This window comes from Metopolophium dirhodum, chromosome 9 (assembly GCF_019925205.1).
Source record: "Metopolophium dirhodum isolate CAU chromosome 9, ASM1992520v1, whole genome shotgun sequence".
Lineage (NCBI taxonomy): Eukaryota > Metazoa > Arthropoda > Insecta > Hemiptera > Aphididae > Metopolophium > Metopolophium dirhodum.
The window spans coordinates 12,801,275-12,829,238 of NC_083568.1; the positions used below are offsets into that span (position 1 = coordinate 12,801,275).

Consider the following 27,964-nt stretch of genomic DNA (forward strand, 5'->3'; position numbering starts at 1 on the left):
AACGTTCATTCTTTCCTCCAAGGACGAATGAAAAACAATAATATAAATAATAACTCATCAAAACTCTCAATAGATTCACGAAAATTTATTTCCAACGAAATATGCAAGTCGAGTTCAGAATTTAAACCGTAATGTGTACGGAACTTATGTGATATAATACTATATACGTACACATTGTACGTTGACATTTAAAACGTGAACGAGTATAGTTTAATAATTATGTCTTCCCTTCGACTGCAACAGCAATAATATGGATTTACTCGGAAACGTTTTAACACCCAATGTTTATTTTTAACATCAGAAACGTCAATTAAACAAGCTTTTTCCTTATACCGTCAGAACAAATTACGGTCTCCCCGTTGGAACACACTGACAAGGCTTATGCACCAAACAATTTATAAAACTGACAAAAATCTATGTACATTGTATATTATGCAGGCGCACCTACTCGCGAAGTTCGGGCGACTTCTCGAATAATCAATAGTAGGAGGTACACCTCTGTTTATTATATTATTATGTATGTATAGCGGTATATTTACTTTTAATATAAGAACACAGACACGTCATAATCCGTCGAAATGTAAAATAACAGAATATCTACTCAACAACCACGCAAAAAATTGAAAAGTTAATAATAACGCCGAGCCTAGACGCGTATATAGGTACCATCTGCGGGGGATTCGATTTGGAACGTGATCGACCCGGAAAAAGTGATTATAAAATATATTATATATTAGAAAAAAATAATAATAATATACAAAATTATTATATCGGCGTGGCACGGTGTAACATGGTACGCGCTAGAATGGAAATATTTTTTTTTTTCAGAAAATATTATACTTTACATAATAATATGCGTTCGTTTATTTTTACCCCCTTCCTCACACCCGTTTTTCGTGGTTAAAACGAAATGAGTGAATATATATGATATTTAAATATTCAACGATCTACCGCGCGGGATTCGTTGTTCGACCGAATGTCGATTCGGAGGGTCCTAAAAACAAACTACACATAACTTGTATAATAATATATGTACGTCCAAGTTTTCCTCCGGGCGTAATGTTATTAATGACCGGCGTGCTGCATCGAATTAACCCGCTAAGTTATCGAATTTCGATCTCGTTGGCACACGGTTTTAATGGCCGTTATATTATTATAGCTCGCACACATATTATATTATGTATGTATGCATGGCTGTTGTAGGGAAAACCGGGCCAAAATACCTTACGATATGTACACGCTGAAAACGTGCCCCTCCAGCGCGAAAGGTCGAATTCCGATCGCCGTGCGTTTTTAATTTATATGGACAACACACGAGTGCACGTATACACACACATGATAATGTGGCCCTTTGAATTCGAACCGCCAATTACGTATGTGTAGGATAGGTTAGGCGAAAATAGACGATTTTTTCTCGATTTTCTGAAAAATGTTCTGCTTCTGAATGAATAATATTATTGAAAATATAATACGTTGTTAAAAAAAAATTTTTGATTTTCACGACATACGCGCCATAAAGATGAAAAAAAATTAGATTAGAGTTTTTCGAGAAATTTACAATTTTCAATAACAACAAATATATATATTCTGCTTAATCTAATCTTATGAGTTATGACCAGCGCAATTCGCATCTAAGTTAGCACGTGATTAACAAATTATTTAATATTTTTCACAAACCACCGGTTTCTTCGGTCGAATTATAGAAACTATCGATTATTGAATTACGCGTCATTATGTCATTTAGGGCCGTTTTCAAACCTATCCTTTCGACGGCGTTAATAATATTATATTACATTATTAAACTTGTAAAATACTACCTACGTCAACGACGACAATATATATACCTACTGAACGACCGTCAAATTGTTCAGTAATTTATTAAAGTGTGATGATAATATTAATTAGGTATAACATTATGATTTATGAGTAACTACCTATGTTGTTCGTATAGATACAGTGAATAATAATATAATACATACCATTTTGCCGTGTCACACATATAATGTGTCCAGTTCGCTGGTGTCCGATCTAATTTTCATAGTAATTTAAAGTTACTATAGGTTCCCTATTACAACACGTGGGATCAGTGTAATTTATTAGAAACTATTAGCGAAATCTGTCGACAAAACATTTCCATTAACCATAACTAGCACAGCATTTGAAGACGTACAGCCGTGCAACAACCAGACATCAGCTGCTCCGAAATTATGAAAATGTTCAGGGCAGCCATATCGAAATTCGTTATCCCATATTTTATTCCCACTGAAAATAATTTACGGAATGTATAGCGACACAGAAGAAAATAATCGGATTCGTATTGTTTTTGTATCAATACAAAGATTTTTGTTCCACGAAAACGATTTCATGGAAAAGTAAATTTCGGAAATATTGGACATGTCTGTTTGTTGAATTCACGTCTTCATTTGAAACATATCATCATCGTATAATGGTGTAAGTGTGAGACGTCTTAGCAACATTATTCAGATGGTGTTTGGAGTCTACACGAAAAGTGTGTACAGTTTTCATGAAAAACCCGTGTTTTGGATATTCGTGTAAGTAGGTACAAACTACATTGCGAGTGATTTTTTTTGTTTTTTATTTTTAAATCATTGACTTTTGTGAAAGTTATGAGCATATTATTATAACGATATACCATTTAAGCATTACATTTAATCATTCGAAATTTACATTTAAATTACCATAAAAGCGATTGAGTTTCGTGAGAATTAATTTTTCAAAAAGTATAATATATCCGTTCATTATAATAACCGTTTTGTTACATCATATTTTGTAAACTGTAGTACTTAATTTAGAATCGTAAGATAGGTACTATAATCACCATAACTCACGCGTAATTCACAAAATATATTTAATTTTTTCAATTTACATACTGGACTTTTTGTACATAGCTTATAAATATTTTTCTATTGAAACTCAAATGAACATATTTTATTTTTATGCTTCCGACAGATATAAAATATGATGGTATACAACATTGATTCTAAAAATATATCATCCAAAATGCATCCATTTATCCATTTATCCATTTATCCATTAATTAATATAGGTTTTTTTTCGTGCGAGATAAATTGAAATTTTGTTTCGTAAAGTTTTAACTGTCAGATATATTATTGAATTTATTAAATCCGCAGTACGCGCATTAATATAGTTTATATTTTTACCATGACATTTAGTAAACATTCCCATGTCAAACGTACCTATATACCTACTTATTAATTGTCTCTTTATCGTTAACAGTTTTGACAGTCTGTTAATACATTTAACATAATATTAATAGTATAATATTGTCGTATTATCTTATTATACAGCGATTAATACGATTAGAATTTAATCCATTAATTATGCCAAAAATTGTTCACTCTGTTCGACGAAATATCACTAAATGAGAATAGTCAAATTCTCGATCAATATCTAAATCATCTCGTTTTTGCTTATCCCCATACTTTATGTAGGTACCAAATTTACTTATGGATATCATAAATACTTGGGTTAACGCTATCGCTAATAGATATTATTAATGATAAGTGATAACTCACAATTTTGTTATAAAAAATATCACATCATATACGTCTACGTGTTATATATTTTTACGTAGGTACACATTTTTTCGTTTCTGATTTATTACCTAGTTTGAATTATTTCATTTTAGTTAATATTATAATCTTTAAAACAAGCCCTATTATACCTAGATTTGATGAGTTAAATTAAAATATCATCCTCGTTATTTTTTTTATAAAAATTGATAGCATGCTATTTGGAATAATGATAAAATTATAGATTTGATGAGTTAAATTAAAATATCATCCTCGTTATTTTTTTTATAAAAATTGATAGCATGCTATTTGGAATAATGATAAAATTATAGATTTGATGAGTTAAATTAAAATATTATCCGCGTTATTTTTTTTATAAAAATTGATAGCATGCTATTTGAAATAATGATAAAATAATTTTATTATTGATACTTATTATATACTATAGGTACCATTTTAATGTATTATTAAACAACAAAGATTTTTTAAGGTTTTCGCTCGTAATTTCATAATATGAAACCGTTCATGGTATGTCTAGTCATAAGACTGCTAAAAGTTATAACTGAAATACCTATGTGAAAAAAATTATCTACACATTTGAATGAAACAATGATGTAACATTTAAATTTCAATATTATTAAGACTTTAAAAATGTACATAAATAGAAAAACAAATCCCGGGTTCAAAATAATATCTTTATTTAAATTTATAATTCTTGATAGGTAATCTTTATACGTTGTGTGCTTGTGTCTAATTAAAAAACAATATTAATATTTCAATTAGCAGTTTACTATACGTAGGTACTTTGTGTAAACCCTAATTTATATTAAAACGCACCGAATTTCTCATAAAGATTAAGACAAATATGTTATATCATTTAATGAGTTAATGAAAACTGTATTCATCTGATTAGCCGCGAAAATAACTATCATACCCGAATGTCACATATTATTTAATTAGGTCACCAACAATGTTTCTTATTGGAAAAAAATGTTTTGGTTACGTTTTTAAATTTTATAACTACCTATCAATAGTAATTGTGAACTAGATTTTTAAGTATAATTTGAGTATTAATATTATGTAAGTACATATATTATAGTTATATTTCACATTTAAAATTACTCATTTACGTATTGCTAACATACTAACTATAATAGTATTCAATAGGCATACTGTTTAATTACAATTTGTATTATAATTTACAGAATATTAATAAATTTAATTATCTGAAAATAATTAAACAGTACAATAAACTTTTAGAATTTTAATAGAAACTCATAAGTCTTTTTAATCTTAGTATTTTCCAGCTTTAAACTTTCTTTAGAGTTTAGCGTAAAAGCATCATAAATGAAGACCGAGAACGATAAATATAGCTTAAAAATGCATAAAATTAATACTTAACTAAATAGATATAAAAATAAAATGTAATAGTATTTTTATATTTATATATATATAATATTACTCAATACGAGGGAAAAAAATATTATATTTAATAATTCACTATTTTAGGTTAAACAAGAGTAAACTGATAATATAAAAAAATATGTCTTATTATGTCTATATAAAATATTATAATTTTCTGTTTAAAAATTAATAGGTAATCAAATGATTTTGTTTAAAAAAAGTATTACAACATTTCTAATAGGTGATTTAAAATCCCAAAAATATATTTTTGATTGCGGCGTAAAATAATTTTTTATCAATGTTTAATATTATTACTTTTTAATTTAGTATACAATAATATAATTTAATCCACATGACAACAACTTGAAAATACTGAAAATACACAGTCACGATTTTTCTTATAAGCATTTGAATTTCAAATTTGTGAGAGTCACGAAAATATAATATGTATCAACTATTTTCTAACTGTAAATGCATTCGTTATTTTTATTTTTATACCTATATGAGGTTTGAAAATTGGATATTATATTATGGATTCTCATTCTGTTACAACAATTTAAAAAAAAAAGTTTAGCGTTAATTCACATCAATTGTTTATGTGCATTTTAATTTCAAATGTTGATGAAATTTGTGAAAATTGCGTGTTATGTTATTAAAGACATAATATGGGCTACAACCCTCTCTGGTCAGAATCGTTATTATTTGTATACAATGATTTTTACTATTTTATATTATATCCATTACAGTTTCCTTACTCAATGACGAGGTAAATTCGACACCTAATATACCTTAAGTACATGGACTTTTCTTTTTTTTTATTTATTTATAACTCAATTATTTTCCCATATAAATAATGAATTTAAATGCACTGGAGTATAGGACATAATTTAACTTTTATAATCTTTAAACTGTATGAAGCGACATAAATTATAAATTATAAAAAGTGTTATTGATTTTTTTTTCTCGTTTTAAATACATTTATATTTTTGCAATAATAGTTGAAAAACTTTATTCGGCAAAACTGTATCCCAAGCATACGATTTATAAGTGTGACAATTGATTATTAAGTTCACTAAATTAAATGTGTAGTGTGTACATTACCTAAAGATTTTCGCAAACGGACTATAACGAAGCTAAACTCTACTTACAAAATAAAAAAAACACTCGAACAAAAATGTTTAGTCCATTTCTTTTGAACAGACACATCTTCTCTTGTTTCCGGGGGAAATAATGAAAAGTTGCTTTTATGGTAAAATAATGGAAAAAATTGAACCTTCTGCTCGTTGGGGGAATTTTGGACAAGGATGAGGGGAAAAAAAGGGGGGTCGTAAAATATTCGTCCTTTTTTCTTCTTCTCCACAGCCATTTCAAATCCATTAAGAGAATTCTACTCTCATTAAAGCGGCTTTTAAAAGCCTTTTTTTTCTTTACATTTTTCTCTTCCACATCTTCCGGACTCCATTTTTTTGTTAATATTACATGCATTCAGCGGAAACATATAATTTAATAACTATTCCCAAAGAGTTGCAAATCACATTGTTTATACATAACACATTTTGCTAGGTATAAATCGTTTTATGTTCATCAGAGGTCCGAGGTATAAATTATTGACTGTTTTATACTGAGAAAACATGGCATCATTATTTCGTAGAATATAAAATTAGCAAAATTAATGTTCAAAGAAGAATAAACTCAATTTATAACAGACAGATCCTACAAAAATAAAAAAATAAAAAATAATAATAAAGTTTGGAATACTGTGTTAAACAGTTTTAATTGTATCGTGTATAATAACTGTCGATTAAAGTATATTAGATACATAGAAATTCAGAATACAAAAAAACAATCTGAAGTTATATAACGGGCTTAATCATACAAAAAACTATATTATCAAATATTAATGTAATTGCACATATATTTGAAAACGTATGTATCTAATAAACAGTTATTTTTAATTAAAATGCGATTTCAGTGAATTAACATTTATTTTTTTATTTATCCTATATTCCAACAGATTTTAATCATATCGTAGAAGTCCTAAATCTGTCCTTTTACATCACGACTGATCTAATGGGATACGTTTAATTAAAATCTAAACTTCAATGTAACACATTAGAGGAATTTTAAATTGCTGATGCACACATATTATATTGCAATTCCCAGCATGGTAGCCAGTAGATGGTTATACTTAATCTACCAACTGACAGCTAAAATATTATTACTATTTATATTTGGAAATTTGATTATATTTTCATTATTGATTTTGTTTTTGTAAATATTCGTCATCAGATTAGAAAAATGTCAAAAAATAATAGGAAAAAACTTTTTAAAATCCTCCATAAATGTATTATAAAAGAAAAAATCATTTAATATTAATAATATACAAAATGTACCCTTATATTGATATGCCTCTATCCAATATTTTGGCATCTGATAGTATTCTGTTCAAACAATGTCTAAAAAGGTGGGTAAGTTGATGTTGCTCTGCTGTACAGTAGATCACAAGTGGGTCACTGTAATGGATGGTGTTAAATTTGAATTCAATGATATAATATCATTGTATAAGAAAAACGATTTTGAGCGAAAACGGTCAGTCAGCCTATAGTGCATTATATTATTATTAACATTTAATATATGAGAATCGTATAGAAAAGATATGATAGAAGTGCAAAACTATAATAACCTCATTTTAACGTCTAGAATAATACGACTTTGGTTGTGTTTTTTTTTTGTTTCCTAATTTGGATTTAACCTTTAATAAAGCTTGGTACTGTATAATTCTTGTCTCGAATAACAGACATGGACGTATAATTTAGTTTAATTAAAGGGAGCATCCCAGAACGAGGTTTTCGTAAAAGTCCTTGTAGTGTATTTTCTGCGCCTATATATACAAAACATTTACTCAAGTCTGTATACGGATTTGGAAATGTGTGTTACTTTTATTTTAGCTTTGTGGGTTCTATAATAATATTGTAGTGTACACGTAATCATAAAGTGTTTTGAAATCATTTATCGTAAAGTATTATAAATTCATTTTTTGTTTTTCATATTATAACATAGAGTGCATAATAAAATAATATAAAATATTCCTTAAATACTATATGCGTTTCTGTTTTGGATGAAACATTAGAATAAAATATTTTTCCAATACGCATGCGTGTGCGTAAGTCCTTCAAATGTATGGAATCGATTTTTCATAAATTCCAATTCGTTTAAATTTGAATTATGTGAAGATAACATATAATATTATAGCATTATACGAGACATGTAATATTGAAAATGGGTGCACGTCTTTCCATTTTCAGATAGACGCATATTATATTATTATGCATGTATTTTTGATTTTTTTAGCATCTGTTTACGTTTATACCCGGTTAGAAAGTGGTGGTACCTACGTGACACGATGTATTTTACGACACTTATTTATATAATATACTTTTATAAAGACAAATGTTTTGTAAACGATGTTTATTGTAATAAATTCAATAAGAATTAATCATCAAAAATAGTATGCTTTTAAATCAATATCTATATTTTTATTTTACAATTTGGTACGCCCATTCTATATTATGTTTTATATAAACGTATGTGTAATGTGTTTTTGTGAATTATTTTTTAAATAGTCACCCCCTCCCTCTCAGTAGCTACATCATCTATATTTATATAACTTCGTAAATTCTATTTTAAAGGTGTAAATAGTCATCATACTTTTTGTTAACAAACTCAAATAATATATGTAATATAGATACATTATACTTTAGGTACTCACTATGAACGACGAGCATATTACTACAAATATTTAACATGGAGATATCTTGATGGTTCTTTTCATACAAAATATTTCAATTCATTTTTGATCCTAAAATTCTTGCACTCCCTGCCACGAGTGTGTAACTTACCCATTCTAGACACTAAAGTACATCAAAGAAATTTCGTACACTCAAATAATTTATGTTTGCTTACACTCAACCCGTCAACTGTACGTCATTTTTTATAACTCCAAAATCATTATACCACTTTTTACCATGTTTACATTACCTTTTTTATGAACACTGTCCTACATTAGACATGTAGTACAACTAATTTATATTTGTGTAGCCTTAAAGGTCATATTTTGGTCATTTTTAGTGAATAAATAATTGAAAGTTAATTAAAATCTTATATTATTCGTATGTATGTATGTATGTATGTATGTATGTATGTATGTATGTATGTATGTATGTATGTATGTATGTATGAATGAATGAATGAATGAATGTATGTATGTATGTATGTATGTATGTATGTATGTATGTATGTATGTATGTATGTATGTATGTATGTATGTATGTATGTATGTATGTATGTATGTATGTATGTATGTATGTATGTATGTATGTATGTATGTATGTATGTATGTATGTATGTATGTATGTATGTATGTATGTATGTATGTATGTATGTATCATACGTTGCACATACTTTCAAACCATTTCAATTACCTAAGTGATATAATAATATAGAATTAGTGTAAATTAATTAATTATTTTTATTAATACATATACATCAAATTGTATTTACAATATATTTAGCTTATTGTTCAGTGCTTAGTCCTTTATCCTTATACTGTAATTTATCATTGCTGCGAACAACTTTTCTTAAATTCATCATTTCCATTAGCCTTTAAGCTCTTTTTATATATTTTTTTATATATATGGTTTCTCTATTCTTCGAGAAAATCTGTTCTTTAGTGATGAACAAAGCCGAATCAATAGTTTTTCGTTAGGTACGTCAACTTAAGCTAAATATAATAATAATAATAATAATAATAAAAAGTATCAAAGCGTATCTTTATCTGACGTTCTTTAAACAATCAATAACTGATGTTATTAATTTTTACTGTCATATTTAATAACTATATGTATACTTGGCAGTTCCAAAAACGAATGGAAAAATGTATGAGGCATTGCTAAATATTTATTTAAGTTTATTATGGAGATATCACTATTGTTATGAGGCACACAATTATATTGGAATTAAAATATCGTTTATCAAAAATGATTGATTTAGTTTCAAAATACATTGATGTAAATTATAAAAAAAGTTTATGCCATAAAAAATTCTCATGAGTGTTAAATTTATTGAATAATTAAAACAAAAGAAAATTGAAGATTGTGCATAATTCTTAGAAAAAACACAAAATTCCTGAGTTTGTATATGTTTTTGAAATTTTACCAAACATGTATTCCAAAAGAACAGACAAACTTCAAAAGTGTTTTAAATTCCTTAGAGATTCCACCGTGCACTTTTAAATAAATTTATGTAGAGCTTTAACTGTATTTGCTGCATAATAGTGTGTGTATAAATGACATAGATTTTGAAAATGTTTCAGCAATGGTATATTATAAATGAATAAGGTTAAAAGAGCAGTTGGCATATTGTTGACATATAACCTATTCTACGGAGAGCCTTTCATATTTGTTCTTTTTCCTTTCTTTAACTCAGTAAAGAAAGTAAATATTTATGTATTTTAAATGTGTTTATGTTTAATATCCTGGGAGTTTGTAGTGCAATCACATAAAATTACCAAACAGTGAAAATATAGATGGACGTGTATTTGCACAGGGTTTCGTCAAATCGATTATGATGTCGATGCATTTAAAACAATAAAACAAAATTATTGACCACTATATTATAATAACAATAAAATATTTAACTACTCGTCAATATTAATAGAACTTTCCAATCGTGCATATTTATTTGATTGGTGATTAGTGTAATAGGTGCCTATTACTATATTTTATATTATGAAAATTAAAAACAAATCATTCAATAAAATGTTTTGTGTATTTTAGTACCTACCTACCAAAAAATATAACATATTTTTTAAATATTATTATTGTATTTACTCGTTGTAACGTTTTAAATTATTTATTTTAGTTTTGATGTGGAAAATGGAGCTGGCACAAGTCCTGGTAGATCACCACTGGACGGTGGAGGCACATCCCCGTCAGCTGGTCTGGTGCTACAAAATTTGCCACAGCGTCGGGAGTCGTTCCTGTACAGGTCTGACTCCGATTTTGAAGTGTCGCCAAAGTCCATGTCCAGGAACTCGTCCATTGCCAGTGAAAGGTAAATACTGTTTTTATATTTATACAATTTTTTCCTGGGACCACAAGTGATAATCACATAAATAATATAACAAAATAATATATCGTTATTATATAGAATTTTTTGTAGAAAAAAATATTAGAGTTGTATGGAAATGATATAATATTTATTTCATATATTATTTCACATATTATACACTTCAAATTTCAATAGTAAAAGAGTAGGTAAATATATAGGTTAAATCACAAATTAAACACTTGCTAATCTTCAGGATAAATAGTAAATATAGATGTACATGCAATTTAAATTTATAATTTGATTTTTACTGTTTCGCCTCATCTAATATCAATATTGAATGAAACATATTATTTTAAAATCTCAAATGTATTTTCTTACAAAAAAACTATAAACCAAAGCGTTTTATGGCTTATGTAACAACGAAAGTTTTATCACCTATTCATTAATATAATGTTTCCAAGTACTTATTTATTTGCCTATTAAATATTATAAACCATCAATTTACGAGTGTATTAAAATCCTCAAGTACTGAACACATTATCGTACCTATATTTTAGCACTTAAATCGAATATGCCATGGTATTAAATCATGACAGTAACACAATGCTTTATAAAACTAACTAAAATAAACGTTTAGAAACTCAAATTATATTAAATGTAGTTACTTACGTTAGATTTTGATATGAAACCAAAATAAAATATTTTACACTTTGCAGTTTTCAACTAAAAACTTTTAATGTGTCAAAAAAAAAAAATGACGTTTGGTGTTTATTATTAGTTTTAAATAATGTTTTTAATGCTTTTGACCATTAAAAGTAAACAACAAAAGTTCAGAAGCATAATATTATTGATTACTATAGTTTTAAAAGTGTTTCCGACATTAACTTATTTAAGTATTTTTACTATTATATATTTATCTTAAAATTAATCTTTTCAATTTTATTAATACCTTATTGTTTGATGTTTGGTTATTATAGCTTATAATACCTACATAACTGTATAACCTAGATAACTGTTATTGGTAAAATTGTAATTACTTATTCCACTCATTCTTATATAATATTAATGTTTTAAGTTTTAATAAAAAAAAAATCCTGAAAGGCTATTATTTTTATTTGTTTATTAATTTCAAATGTATTTTAATCATAATAAATCAGATACTTCCTATTCATCGAATTCCTGTAAAAGAAAACCACTTTAACAAATATATATTTATATAATTTTATGTTTATATTCATATCAAAGTAGTTTTGATTTATTTTTATCAAAGATATAATTAAATAGATATTATGAATAATTTAAAGCCAACCGTCTATTCCTAATTTGTATACACAATCAATTGACTATTTTTTTAAATTCAATAACATATAGTATCCTCTGTGCCTGTCCAAGGTTAATTCTCAGCAAATGAAAACATGATCTGTGCATATGCCCAGTTGTTTGGCTGTTGCAAATAATGAAACCTTTTCTGAAAAATATCGTATGGATAAAAAGTATAATATTCAAAATATATAATTTTAAAATGTTGATTTATTATAGAAAATAGTGAAAAAACTTCGAAAGTGCCATGACCTTATTGGGTTATTGATTCCCTGCCGAGTAGAAAAACGTTTTTCATTATTTTTGACATTTTAATAAACCCATAGAAACTAGGACAATTTCATCGATTATTTATAATAGTGTTTCTTAAACGTAATATTATTATTTTCAAAAAAGGTTTTTCAAACATATGGACCACTTACGTCTTTAGATTTTTAAAATGCGTTTTATCAATTATATATATTCAATAGCCATATCGTTATCACCAGAATTCATGGGAACGTGAAAACATATTGTAGCTGTTGTTTATAGAAAATACTAGCTCTCTGAGAAAATATTTAAGAGGACGTGATACCCGCATGTGTTGTCTGTCTTACAAGTACGTAAAATAACAAATTTTCCGCTGAGCAGAACCCGTGTAGTTCCGTTAGTTTAAACATTAGAGCAAATAGACCATTTATGAAATATAAAAGTAAAATTAAAATCTAGGCAAAAGTATAGGCTTTTTATTATATTTTAATTTTAACGTGAGTTATAAATATTTAAAATTGTAAATTGTTAGTACGTCTTAAAGTACTCATAACTCGCTTTAAAATTAAAATATATTGAAAAGCCCATGAGGTTGCCCATATAATAATCTTACGTTTAGATTTTATAAGAGTTTGATTCGCTCTATAATTTTTAAATTAACGGAGTTACACGTCATGTTTTGCTGAACGTAAAATTTGCTACGTTGCGCACTTGTAAGACGGAGACAACACATGCGGGTATCACGTCCTCTTAATAGCAAATAGTTTTAAATTATTAAATTTTAATTTAATTAGTTTTCAGTATAAATATTCCAATCACGTGTTCCGATCACTGAAAATAATATAATATTAATTAGTCACCAATTAATATTTCAATACTAATAGATTAAATGTATTATTAAGCTATAGCTTAATAATTGTATTGAAAACACAAGCTTATATGACTTTCGAGATTACATTCCACTAAAACAATCAGGTACGCCCAGCGTATAAATATATTATGCTCTGTTTAATCAATTTTTATGAACAATTACGTACTCACGTAAATTGTTTTATTATAATAAAAAAAATAAAAATAGTTTTTAATATTTTCGTTGATACAATAATTATAACGTATATTATATTATAGTTACCTATTTCGTTATGATTGAATTTTTTTTTTACAATTGGGCATTATGAGCATTCGATTAATATTTTAAAATAAATACCAACGTTCTATGATTGATCGAAAACAATTGAGTACATAATATTATTTTTCAAATCCAAAAAAAAAAAGCACTATTTATTTAACTACACGGCAACCATATGTTATTTAAACCGAGTGTCACTTGTGGTCCTCTGAAAATACGTAAAAAATATTATGTACATTGTGTTATAACTATCACTGTGGTGCCATCTATGGAATGGATTTGCTCAGAAAATTCAGAGACACCATCTGGTGGGGAAGTACACCATTGAACAGCGCACATTATTATTCAACCAGATGGCATTGGTGGCGAAAGCCGATCAATACCTGTGCAAACGCTTCGTAGGTTTGACGTACCGCCGGGCGTTTTTTTGTAATATAAAAAAGTAGAAAAAACTGCAATCCTCTGGAAGCAAGCTTACTGAGGACACCTGCTCGACGTTTTGATTGAATAATACGACATTTTTTTTAATATTATTATTATCACGCATCTATCGCACCTTCTTGCAGTAGTTACGCAACCCTAACTACACCAGCCACGATTTTAGCACACGGCCTTTGCTCGGATATTCATATTATGGCTATCATTATATTTTATTGACGTACCCAATATTATTTAGAAAACGGATAGTTTGTGTACTATAAATTAAAATCTGCTTCCATTCAATAGTAAAAATTGTTGATCAGCTCTTACTAGTTATATAAATTTATGATAATTATTGCTGTCGAGTATTGATGTATAATTAAAAATCGTATACCCAATATATTTTTAAAAAAAAACAACAACATCAATATAGTTTTAAACATTTATAGGTATTATTATGTATGTTGTATAGGTAGTGGTATACAGTATACACAATCATAAACTACGAAAGATTCAACTTTTAAGTTAATTGTTTTGTGTTCAAAATAATTAAAATTTGTTGTTATAACAACCTGAACAATAATAATGATTTCGATTTGTACTATCGTTATTAAAAATTACACGAACTCCTGAATTCAACATTTCGGCATGGGTAGGTAAGACTGATCCTTTTTATAATGATATCGTAAAATATGCTTGCACAATACCAAAATAAATTGAACTGAAAAACCTCTGGCGTATTCTATGCATTTTAAAAATATAAATTTAACGAAAAGTTCTTTTTTTATGGATTAAATTATTATTATTATTATTATTAATTAAAACAGAACGAGCCTGAGCATTATTTTCTTTAGAACCTGTGTTTGTAAGTCTTCAAATATTTTCATACGCAGAGTACCTTATGATAAGTTATATTATCAATAATAGATATTAATATCAACATAGGTATCTTAATTATAAAAATGATACATTATACATTATTATAAGTATGAAAACTAGCTATGAATAAAAATAATGAGTAGGTTTGATGATAGACTGATTAGGTCTAAAATTTCAAAATATGTGAACCAGCTCCTTCAAATAAATTAGAATTCACATAAACGAAAACCAAATGTTTTTTGATTCATATAGGTAAAATGTATTTTATTTTGATTAAGTAATTTGTATTTTCATGGTTAAACTGTATGATATACAAGTGTATACCTAACTATTTGTAACATGATTAATTAATCAATTAATAACATATACCTAAAACATTATTATTTCAACTTGTTCAGGAAATATCTACAAAACAAAATTGATTTTAGCACAATAGCCTAATAAAGTTGACTAATATAAACATTATCATAATATTTAAAATAATATTTCTATAATTTATTCTAATACAATTCGTAAATTGTCATTGTTATTAAACAATCAAGTATACGTCAATAATTGTTCATATTTGTATAAAGCAAAACATAATATACATTATTACATTTTTTCAGTTGAATACTTTTTGTATTGATTATTTCCAGTTATTTCTTTTCATTTGTTGTATCTGCTTGAACTCTTATGAATGAAAACAGTATTTCCATAATCCAATTTAAATATTATGGTATAATTAAATATAATATAGGTGTATACAAGGTCTTATGCATTTATTTTTTAAATTTGTGTACATGCAACAATTAATTATAACTTTATGTTATTTATTGCTTAAACAAATTTAATATAATTATTCATTTACCATAGGTACCTATAGCTAGTAAGTTAATTGCAGAAATATACTTACTATCAAGTGATGGATCATCATTATTCAAATAATTATACCTAATCGTTGAATTTATTAAGTTGTATTGTTTTAATTTTAATTTTAATTTTAATTTACATAATATCAAAATATATTACAAGGATAATACAATAAATTATTATTTAGAGCTAAATGATCGATTGATTTTTTGTACCTAAATGCACAACAGTGTATTATGCAATATTAACAATAATTAAACGACCTAATACGTACAAAACCACAGTACTAACTTAATATACTATACTAATCCCTTAAGTTAGGGCTGACGGTATTGAAAATAATTTTCGGTATTACGTATTGATTTCAATACCGGTTTGAAACGGTATACCGAAAAACCGAAATGATTCGGTATACCTAAATACCGATATGGTACGGTTAGGGCTGACAGTATTTTCAGTATACCGGTATTTTAAAATTATTTTGGTAAACGGTACACCGTAAAAAACCGAATGAACGGTTTTGGTGCTGTTTTCTAGTATTAATGGCAATATAATAGATTATAATATTATATATTATAGTATATAATAAAATATATAATGTGAAACAATTAAAGTAAAAAATTTCGATCCTAGTTACATTTTATTTATTATTTCGGTAATTCATTTCGGTTTTTTACGATATACCGTTTACCAAAATAATTTTAAAATACCGGTATACCTAACCTAACCGAAAATACCGTCAGCTCTACCTTAAGTATATTACGAACAGTGAACGAAAATTACACTTGGTTCATGTTCATTTCGAACCGGATTTTACATGAATGCCACAAAAATCAAATTTCTGTTTTCAAAAATGTCTTATTGAACTCGAAATCACGATTATTAATGTGACAATAATTGCCACAAAAGCAATTCCCCGTGAAATTATTTCACTTCATGGTAAATACATTTAGATTGGTTTAAAATTTTAAAATTATGTTTACTATACTTACACGAAATACATTTTTCTTCTATCAATCATTGAATATTAGTAATTACAAATATATAGTCACTAGTCATATACATTTTACAAATTTCAATAGTTTTCTAAACCTACTGCAATAAACTGTGTATTACATATTATATCATAATAAATTATTGAAATAGACCTACCATTTTTTACTTTATGAAAGTCAAAAATATTAATTTCTTAAGAAAGTTTAACTGTATAATAATGCCCATCAATAATTTCAATAACTGGTTACAAAAAAAAAAAAATTAAATACAAAACATAATAATATAATAATATCATTAAAATATTATGTCTAACATGTTTAGTGACATTGTGTTTGAAATTTAACAAAAAAGAAAATACAATAAATAATTTAAAATATGAAAAATTTTTTTTAGTATGACAACAATTTAGTTTTTATATTATAGGTACATAATAATGTTACTACTATAAATTAATAAATAAATTAATTAATTTAATTATAAACTACTAATAAGTACTTTTATCATTGTTTAATTTCGGATTAATGTTTAATGAACTAAATAATTTAGTGTTAAACAGATATTATTTCAAATAACCAAGCGCATTATTTGAGTTAATAAAAATCTATTTTACTTTAAAAAAATACCTATAAGGCTATAACATAATTTTTTCTCCTGAACAACGGACCTTGTTTTGTAGTTTCTTAAAAATAAACATTTAATTTATATTTTATATTGTTTTGTTTTCGAACTAACTCATACGAATAAATAAATAATGATAACTCAATTTTTTTCTATCAAGATAAACTATTAATAAATTGATAGCATGCTAGTATAATAATTGGAGCATATAGTTCGTGAGGGGAGAAGCGAGGACAAAACACGTCACCAAAAGACCCGGGTGGTAACCCAGCTGTTATATAGTGACGTTTGGCGTGGCTTTACAACGACGCAGTATACTTTGTGATGGACGTAACTATATGCTTTCATATAAATATATAATATACCTACATTTATATGTTATATATTATATTATATATAATTCTTTCGTATTGTGACAAGAGCATCAACTTCAAAATAATATAATATTATGAATAAATCATACATCTAGACAACAAAAAAACCCGTATATGACTAGACATTTTAAATTCAAATTTCCTAAAATAATATTATTAATCAGAGTACTGGCGTCGGCGGTGTAGTTTGGTCCACCTCCGCGAATCGAACTCGTTTACATCAATACACAGCATTCTATTCAAAAAACCTTTCGGAGTACAATAATAAAAAAAATAATAAAATTGAAGCGTAGTTGTGGGTGCATGATGTGTGTATGTGTGTGATATTTTTCGATATTGCGATTCTATGCGCAAACACATCGACGCAAACGTAGGTAGGTAGCTATATATGCAATCGTTGCGATGGTGCGATTTGTACGCGGTCGATTAACAATATAATCGTTGTCATCACCCCACCGTGGAAGTCACATCGTAAGAACTCGAGAGATGAAAATCGAACGGTCTGAGGTTTCATTTATTACTATTACCCAGTACTATTGTTTTCATCGACGAGTTCACTGTGATTTTATTTCCGACAAAGCGGATTGCCGATATAGGTACACACCCGCGGGCGCCGGGTGAAACAACATAAACAGAGATTTTTGCTCGTATTTAAACTGCAGAACTAGGCCGTGCGCGAATCGTAGTTTCTTCTCAGTCACGAAGTATTCACAGAACACTTTCCGGAATACTTCACCGCGAGTACGTTTCCGGTCGAGAGGGTGAGGGCCGTGGGGTTACACATCCGGCCCGGCGGTATAGTCAATACGCTCGCCGGTGCGCTACTATATTATATAGGTAGGTAGGTACACGTCACGCCTCCAGTGTCAACCCCGCTCGCGACCTCAAACTGACCTACCCTCGTCCCACCTTACCACCCATCACCTTGTGCATGTAAAGAAAAAAAAGTCATTTTTGCTGCAGTCAGACAAAGTAAAATATTACCAATGTTTTTATATTCAATTTTTACAGATTGAAAGAGACTGAAGCCATTTTGGAAAGATCAACGTATGTACATATTGTTATATTATATACCTAATTTATTATATACACATCTTAATATTATTATCGAGTGCTGTTAGTAGTGTTGTTGTAGTAGCAGCTAAGTAGTAGTAGTAGTATTCAACACCAATATTTTTCATAACTGTTGTAGTAGGTAGTGTATAGTAGTTAAGTGTAGTATTATATATTATAATAGTTGTACAAATTGTATAATAACTATAAGAATATTTATACACCTCGTATATTAAAGTTAATATAATAATATTCGAGACAATATCCGTACAAATCTGGGGCGCTGCTGCAGTGTAGTTATAATATGCGTTTCGTTTTGTCTTGCGTGATACCTATCATAATATTATTAATGGTAATTTAGTAACTACGTGATTATTATATTCGACTTATCTGCAGGTTAATAAGTAGGTGCGTTTGTTTATTGGTCGGTTGAATAACTATAACTTGTTTTGTGCTCTTTTGTACTGCAGTACAGTTACGCACTTCTTCACATTGTTAAATCGTTAATTCTCCACTTGATGTAAGATTTCTAAGATAATTCTTAAATGTCAAATTGAAAACGCAGTAAAAAAAAAATAAAAATATTATAATACTATTATTCATCTTCAGTATTTTTTTTAATTCGTCCACATTGAATAAAATGTGTAAAACTAAGAAATCTTTATATTATATTATATTTTATATTTAACAAAGGTAGCAACTCGATATATCCTCAAAACGATCCTCCGAACATATTTAATAATATATTATCATGATGCAGTATTTGATACTACTATATTATATTATTAATATTATGGCCCGCATCGAGCTGGAAATAATAAACATACACGATTAATTAATTATTCCTTCATAAAAGACAACCATTGGTTTAAATATTATAAGTGACTTATAATAATAATTGGGACGAAAAATAAGAATTTAAATTGGAGTAATATTGACGACGGTATGAACGAAGCCCAATTATTTCGTAAAAAATTATGTAATTCAGCGTTTCCATATATTATATGACCAATTAGTTTTGTTTTGTGTTCACCGAAAGAATAATACCATATGATAATATTACGTACGATCAGAGTAGATAAAAACATTTTAATTATATTTAATCACACAAATTCCCAGAAATCGTCAATAAATCTATATTTGCAGGGCAGTGGTGCATATTATATTATACGGATGACAGTCAGTAGTGTCAGTTGTATTATTTGAAATTCAAATTATTAAATTTTTTTTAATTTATTCATTATTTGTTATACTCTGAATTCGTTGCGTTTCATTAAATATACAATTTATGAATTTATCCTTAAATAAAAACGAAGTCAAGAACAAGTGGTGACTTATAACTTCAGTATGGACCATGGGGATAGGTATATAATATACATTTGTTGTGTGTGGTAAATTACAGTAAATAAATCGAAATTTTAGTTAGCTCTGGGCGCTATTGAAAATGTAAATACAAAGGGAGAACAAAGAAACTTAATTTTAATAATAGAGCTACGTTGACAATTAATAATGTTAATTCACTTTTTTTGTACACGGATTGACAAGGACATGCGTTTTTTGAATAAATTATAAAAAAATTCAACATAAAAATAGTAGATAGTTATTACCTATGATTATGTATGATGAACCATATGAAAGGTTTAAACTTAATATACCTATTAGCTCCGTTTGCTAAAATAAAAACTATATACCCTAGCTCTAATTACATGTTGAAGTATAGTAATTAAATTTGAAAGTTTTGTCTTCACAACGGGTATTTATAAAAATAAATTGAAAATTATCATTAAACATAACAGCATTTACTATTAGTAATAGCTGTATTTAAGACAATTTTAGGGTCATTATTATTTATCGTTTGTATATTAAATAACCGTATTCAAGACGACAACAGTATAATATTTAATATTATACATTCATTTTATAATATAATAACACTATTAGATTAAAGTTAATAATATCAAACTATCGAAGTTATAAGGTAATATTAAATTATAATTACTTTTTATTGCTATTTATTTTTATCATAATATCTAAGCGAAATTGCATTTAAAACGTCTTCTTTTTTTATAGTTATGTCGCTACTATAAAAGTATAACTGCTTTACATTAAAAATTAAAATAGATCTCGTATAATATCATATTGTTAAAATATATTATACAATTACGAGTAAAAAAAAAAAAAATTTTCCTTTCCATAATTAAGATTGATAATCACTACTAAATACCTACTAGACCTCAGCATAGAAGGGTTGGTTATAATATAGTCATCTGTATAACGGCAATTAATGGCTTTAAAATATTTATTTTAATTAAAATGATAAATCTACATTACCCTAACTAGTTAATAGGAATACATTACCTAAATATGTCCATAACATTTAGCTATAAGTAAACTTTGTTATAGACAAATTAAAATTCAAACATGATATAAGAACATTTAAAAACAAATATTCATATTTTAATTCCTAGAAGATATAAAATAATATTTCTGTGTTGGCGAAATGATGTTTGTTAAGTTATTATAATTTTAAAAAAACACGACAGTAGAAAAAATTAGTATATTTATTCGTATAAAAAGTATGATATTATTATTATAAAATATGTTAAAATTTATTGTAGATATATAAATTAATATTTGTTTAATTATATATTTGAAACCTACCAACATTTATACCTACATTAAGTGTATAATTTAGTTAAAAACAAGTTTAGGTAGTATAAAAATTAAAAAATAATAAAGGAATGTTAAATAAGTGAAGATAACGAAGTTAAAAAAAAATCAATAATGGGAAATACATTAAAATTAAATTGATGTGATTGATAAGTGGTAATTTTATCATTTTAATGGTCTTTAAATTTGATTATTTTACTAGGGTTACAGTATATTTTAAAATTATTGATCCATTTTATAAAAATACATATATATTATAATATATACATTATACATCAAATTTAAAACTTTTTGTTAGTTTTTTGTAGTTTTCACCTTTAAGTATTTAATTGAATATACCAATCTTGCCTTATTAAAAGATAAGTAAACATCTTGAAAAATTGAACTTTTTAACTTTTGGTGAATGAAAGATGTATATTATATTTGAAAATGCGTATTGTGTAAGATACTTTTTTTAAGATAATATTATGTAATGAAGTATACAACTTTAAGCAAGATTTGTGGTTTTCAACTTATTTTTCAGTTATTATTTATAAATACATATATATATGATATATATATTATATATATATTTTTAATATATTATATATATTTATATATATAATAAAACGGAATACAAAATATAGGTAGTCACTATGTACTATTTTTGTTTATTCTTGATTCATAAATGTAATTATTTTTTAAATGTATAATATATATTATATACGGTCAACTCCAATTAAATATTTCTTTAAAAGTATTAAAAATAATAATCATGATTTTATTTTTTTTTAAATAATATTCCAAAAACATGGCATTCCAAATCTTGCGTAACAAAAATGGTAAGGATTGCGCGATAACCAATATAATTCTCATAATTTTTGGCACTCGAAAAGTACAATATTTTTAAAATAAATTTATGTTATGATCACAATTTTATTCATAATGGCTTATGGTTTTTTATCATTTTAAATACAACAAAAAAAAGGTGAGTAAGTGGATGTCGCTCTGCTGTACAGTAGGTTACAAGTGGGTCACTGTAATGGATGGTGTTAAATTTGAATTCAATGATATAATATCATTGTATAAGAAAAACGATTCTGAGCGAAAACGGTCAGTCAACCTATGATATTACTAAAGTATATTTGATGATATTATTGTGAATAAAGTAATTTATATATAACCAATTTACGTGGAGCCTTGTTTTAAATTTTCAATCCTTAGCTATAAAAGTTGAACATTTTATATATTTTTAACTACACAATAATTATTAAATTTAAAATTTGATAAATTTTGTCAAAATTTGAACTTTAAATGCTTATAAAAAAAAAATTGTGTCTATGTATTTTTAATATTTTTCAACTACTATTGTAACAATATATCAGGAGCCTTGCATTCAATTTTCACGCTATCTTACCCAACAAATAAAATTTTAAAATAAAAATATTTGGAAAATGTTGTGGTGTATAGAAAATACTAATATAAACATTCAGTCAAAATTGCATGTGCCTACATACACGATCATTTGTTTTAGAGTTGCACCAAAAACCAAAATCGATTTTCTCGAAAACAGATTTTGCGTAAAAATTCCCGTTATTCCTTAATTTTTCTTTTGTTTTTCACGGCGCTTTTGAAAACTACTGAGAAATGTTTACTTTTGACCGTTGACCCCCCAAATTACCAATTAGATTCACTTTCCTATCAGAAAAGTTACTGTTGAAGAAAATCCAAACATTTTTACTGTCCTAAAAGGTGATGACAGACACAAAAAAAAAACACATCATTGTAAAATCAATACATTCATCGCTTCGCTCAGTATATAAAAAATAATTAAAGGCACATACAAGGTAATGGATACTCGAGACATGGAAACACAAATTATCTTATAATTATTGTATGTCTATACTGATTACTAACATTTAATCAATATTAGCCTAATTTTTTTATAACCATTTTTTTATATAACAGATAATAAACTACAATATTTTTTTAAAAATGAATATAAATCACGTGAATTATACCACCATAATCTGTAGTATTTATTTTTATAATACAGTATTGCTACCTCAATTGTTGCAAATAATTTAACTGTTCTAGTGTTCTTATTAAAATAAACTAAATTATAAACAATAATCTTATATTAAATATTACATTGGAGTCGATGGGACGGAAACAGAAATAATTTATGAATGTAAATATGAAGTTTTATGTGAAGTCCGTATATACATGCAGACAGGAGTAAATGAGTGTCGGAACGATATGAAAAATGACATTAAAATATTAACATAAGATAATGATAACATAAAGCATACAATACGCATAACCATTTCCTTTTTATATTGTGTTGTTTTGTGTACATTTATCAAATTAAAGGGTAAAATTAAATACTTTGAATTTTAATCATAGTTACCTAATTTTATATTCTCAAGAATAATAAAAAATATTATACGATATGATATAATGTCATGGTATTGGTTATGGTTATTGAGTCGGCTCTTCTACATATTAACAGCGATTTTTTCCATCATTGTATTTGAATGAATTTTGCACAATTTTTAATTTTTAAAATTGTAATTATCTCCATTTCTACACAACTGAAATTTTGATTTGTAACACCATCAAAAGTGTATTCGGGTTTAATTATTTCTATTGCGTAAAATGTGTCAATCATATATTGTAGCAAGTTAGAATGAAATAATACAGTGACAATTATTCATAAACTGTTATCATATAATTATTAATGATACTATAACTTATTTCATTCATTAAATTATTTACTTTATTCCAATAATTAACAAACACAGCATTACTAAATAAAACTTAATACAAAAATATGTAAAAATATTAAGATCAAGGTATTTAACTCTTTTACAAAATATGGAGTTCTAATTTTATATTTTTATAGAAAAACTCACTGTCTGTATTTTTGTTTAACGAGTAAGAACTATAAAAACTGAAAAAATATAGGTTATAGACGTAATTATGTATTATAATTTATGTTACTAAAGCTATAAATTCCTAATATATGTATACATTTTGAAAGCTAATACAAAGTAATATTATTTACATCTTAAAAAATCAAATTAAGTTATAAAAGGTATCTCAGTTGGTAGTTTGTTACTATTTGTTATTTTTCTTTGAATAAGCTATTCTTGTTTTGGTGAAAACGCAGAGCTACTTAATGCTATTTATAAAAATACGTCAAATAGATAAACGCGTTGATTAAGTATTTGTATAAATAATTTTTTTATGGTGACAAAATATTTCATAAATTATTAGTTTTCCTAAAAGGTAATGCCTAATCAAGTATAAATTATATTATTTTCATAAAATATTTAAATATCAAAATCAATAATTTGCATCAAATTACATAATAATATGTAGGTTATCTTTATAATTTTTGGTGTGTAAATTAGAAAGGTTTAACTTATAATAATATATACCTACTTTACACCAGACGTGATATTGATCAATTCATTAAACTAAGAGAAAAGCGTCTTAAGAGTACAATTTGCATAGAAGGGAGTTATTTAATTTAATGGGTAAACTTCAGTTTAAATTTGAAAACAGTACTTAAAGTTGTTTTCAACTTTCATTTATTAATTTATTAATATAACATAATAATATACTGTATATGTTTAAAATAAAAAAAAAAATTTAAAAAACGGTTCGTGTAATTAATTATAATTTTATTATAAGTTATTATAAAAAATTATAACGAACCATTGCTATATAATATGTGTGTGTTTGTGTGTGTGTGTGTGTGTGTTTGTGTGTGCAGTACTCTGTACGTATTACATGTTCGCCCGGCATGACATGCTGAATGACATAAAAAACCATTACAAAATAACACTATGGAAATTGTCGTATATTCACCACGAGTGTACACTGAACTGTTGCTTCTTTATGTTATTATTAAATTAATGCAATGATATCATAAAATAATATGTAGATGGTATATAGTGTTTTTTTTAACAGTATATTATGTTAAACCACAACGGCGAATAATATTTTGGTATAGTTGGTAAATGTTCTCCAATGTCTATTATATTTTAATACTTACAAACTGTAGTAAACTATAAAGTAAATAGGAAGTTGTACAAATATATGGCAGTAGGATACATGATTCATACAATAATTATAATACAACTATACTAGATCATATTGTGTATCGGTAGGTAATAGATAGGTGTTTAGATTAAATTTTTACTGTAAATTAAAGGTACATATACTGTCTTTTTTATGCGGCAATAATATTTTGTTTATTGTTTTTTTAACGATTGTTTTATTTTGTATATTAACACTTAAAGACTATTATTATGGAACTACAAACATTATACCTACCACGAGACGATATTGTTTACATATTGGTACTATTGTAGTAATTAAATAATTTAAAGCTTAACTAAATTTCAAAATATAATATTTGATGAAAACATAATATTTAGACAATAAATTGTAAAAATTAATAACAACAATAATTTATAATAATAAATAAAATGGCCTGTATTGTGTGATACCCACTAGTAGAGTATACAACTAATAGGTAAGTACCTATAGTAAGTTTGTATAAAAAAAAGTTTAAAATTGCAATAAATAAAAAGTGCATCTCTGTTTATACCGAATGATTTATTTAACGCAGACACTATAATTGTTTAGGAACTATCAGCGTTTTAGAAAATATTTTTGCTTACGTAATATTAAGTCATTGAAAAACAAAATTTTATTAAAAAAATTTTTTACTATATTTTTTGTTATTAACTTTTATTATTTTTTAGCTTTTCTAACGATAACATGTATTTTGAATACTTTATTTCAAAATAGAATATTTTTTGGAGCACCTTGATGCATAAAAATCGAATCTTGGACTGGTAGCTGGTAGGAAGTTTGTGAGTTATAGGTATATTAAGTAGGTAATTACCTCTCCAAATTTAATTTTGATAATTTGTAATACTAGATCGTAAAATGTATGTTGCCATTCGAAATTATAAAATGATACACATAATCTCAGAAAATAGAAAAACATACATTTTTTAAAAGTATTGTTTTATAACGGCTAAAAATAATGTGAAATAAATACATTCGAAAACATCAGTCTTATGAAATAATCAGTGTCTTGCGTCAAATGGATCACTCCGTATAAAACTGAAGTATTATTACGATGTTATAGATCCCAATTGCGTAGACGATCGGGTGTGAATACCTACTAAAAGATTATACCTAAGTGGATAGCCAAAAAAATTTGTGCACACCACTGCACAGCGATCTATCAGACACATATAATAGGAACATACTTTAAACATATTATTATTACCTATCCTTTTTTCGATGGTGCGATTTATATCTACAGGGGAGAATAATAACAATAATTATAGAGTATTATTACGAACGCAGATTACCCGCGAGAGGACACAACCACCGCGTATAATATAATATTGTGATCGTTGCGTACGGCGGCGGAAAAAAGTTGCGCGCACGGTATTTATCGTCACAACGGAGGCAACACCGCGAGAACGCGCGCGCGCGCTCGCGCGCCCCGCTCATTCCGGGGTCCCCGCGTCGTTGGGCCGCGCGGCGGCGGCGGCCACGGCCAAATGCACACCGGCAGTTGGTCGGCCGTCACGTCCGTCGTCGCGCGCGCGTCCACCGTCCGTGCGATCGTTCCGTCGCCAGCCCGCCGCCGTCCAGAGTAACGTTCGCAGTCCGCGTCGTAAACCTCCGCCGCTGATCATCAGAACGAGCGCGAGCGCCTCGCGTTGACGGCGGTACGCAAAGTCATGGTGGCCGCGCCTTCGTCCGGCCATGTCGTCACCGTCGTCACCGTCGTCGTCGTCGTCCCCGACGCGATCTTATAGGGGGGACGCGGCCACTGCAGGGACCGTCACGCGTAGTAACCGCCGCCGGTCGTTAACCGTGGCCGCTGGAGCCGCGTCGGCCGCGACGGCCATGGAGTCGCCGACCATCTCGTCGCCTCCGGCGTCCGCGGACGGCCCTCGGCGCCGCGGGTCGTCGGCCGCCGGGGGCACCGTCTTCAAGTTTGGCGCGCTGGGCATCAGTGGCTCGGCGTCCGTGTCGGCCATGTGCGACGCTGCCAACGGGCCCGCGTCCGCGTCCGCCGTGGTCGGCGGCAGTGGTTCGCCCGGCGCGCAGGCCGGCAAGCTGCCCCGGACTCTGAGCACAAGTGTGTTGCGCATCAAGCACCGGTCGTCATTCTGGGACAAGTTTTGGGAACAGCGGTCCAAGAGAGACTTGTAAGTCACCGTAACAACTCTCGTCTCCCCCCCCCCCATTTTCCCGTATAGCAGCACCCCATGACCGTTAGATACCTAAATAGTTGTATATAGGTACCTGCCCATAAA

At 27.8% G+C, this 27,964-nt stretch overlaps 1 protein-coding gene across 8 annotated transcripts in view; it reads left to right on the forward strand.

Annotated features, from left to right (window-relative positions):
- LOC132952816 (cAMP-specific 3',5'-cyclic phosphodiesterase) overlaps positions 1 to 27,964 on the forward strand; it is a 680,524-nt gene that overhangs the window by 568,032 nt on the left and 84,528 nt on the right. For 6 of the 8 annotated variants that reach the window (XM_061025261.1, XM_061025265.1, XM_061025262.1 and 3 more), the window contains 2 exons: positions 10,878 to 11,069; positions 18,915 to 18,950. In XM_061025261.1, coding sequence (XP_060881244.1) covers positions 10,878 to 11,069; positions 18,915 to 18,950 — 228 coding nt within the window. Of the gene's footprint in view, positions 1 to 10,877; positions 11,070 to 18,914; positions 18,951 to 27,202; positions 27,857 to 27,964 lie in introns of those variants that run through there. The other 2 variants (XM_061025259.1, XM_061025263.1) reach the window with 2 other exon arrangements.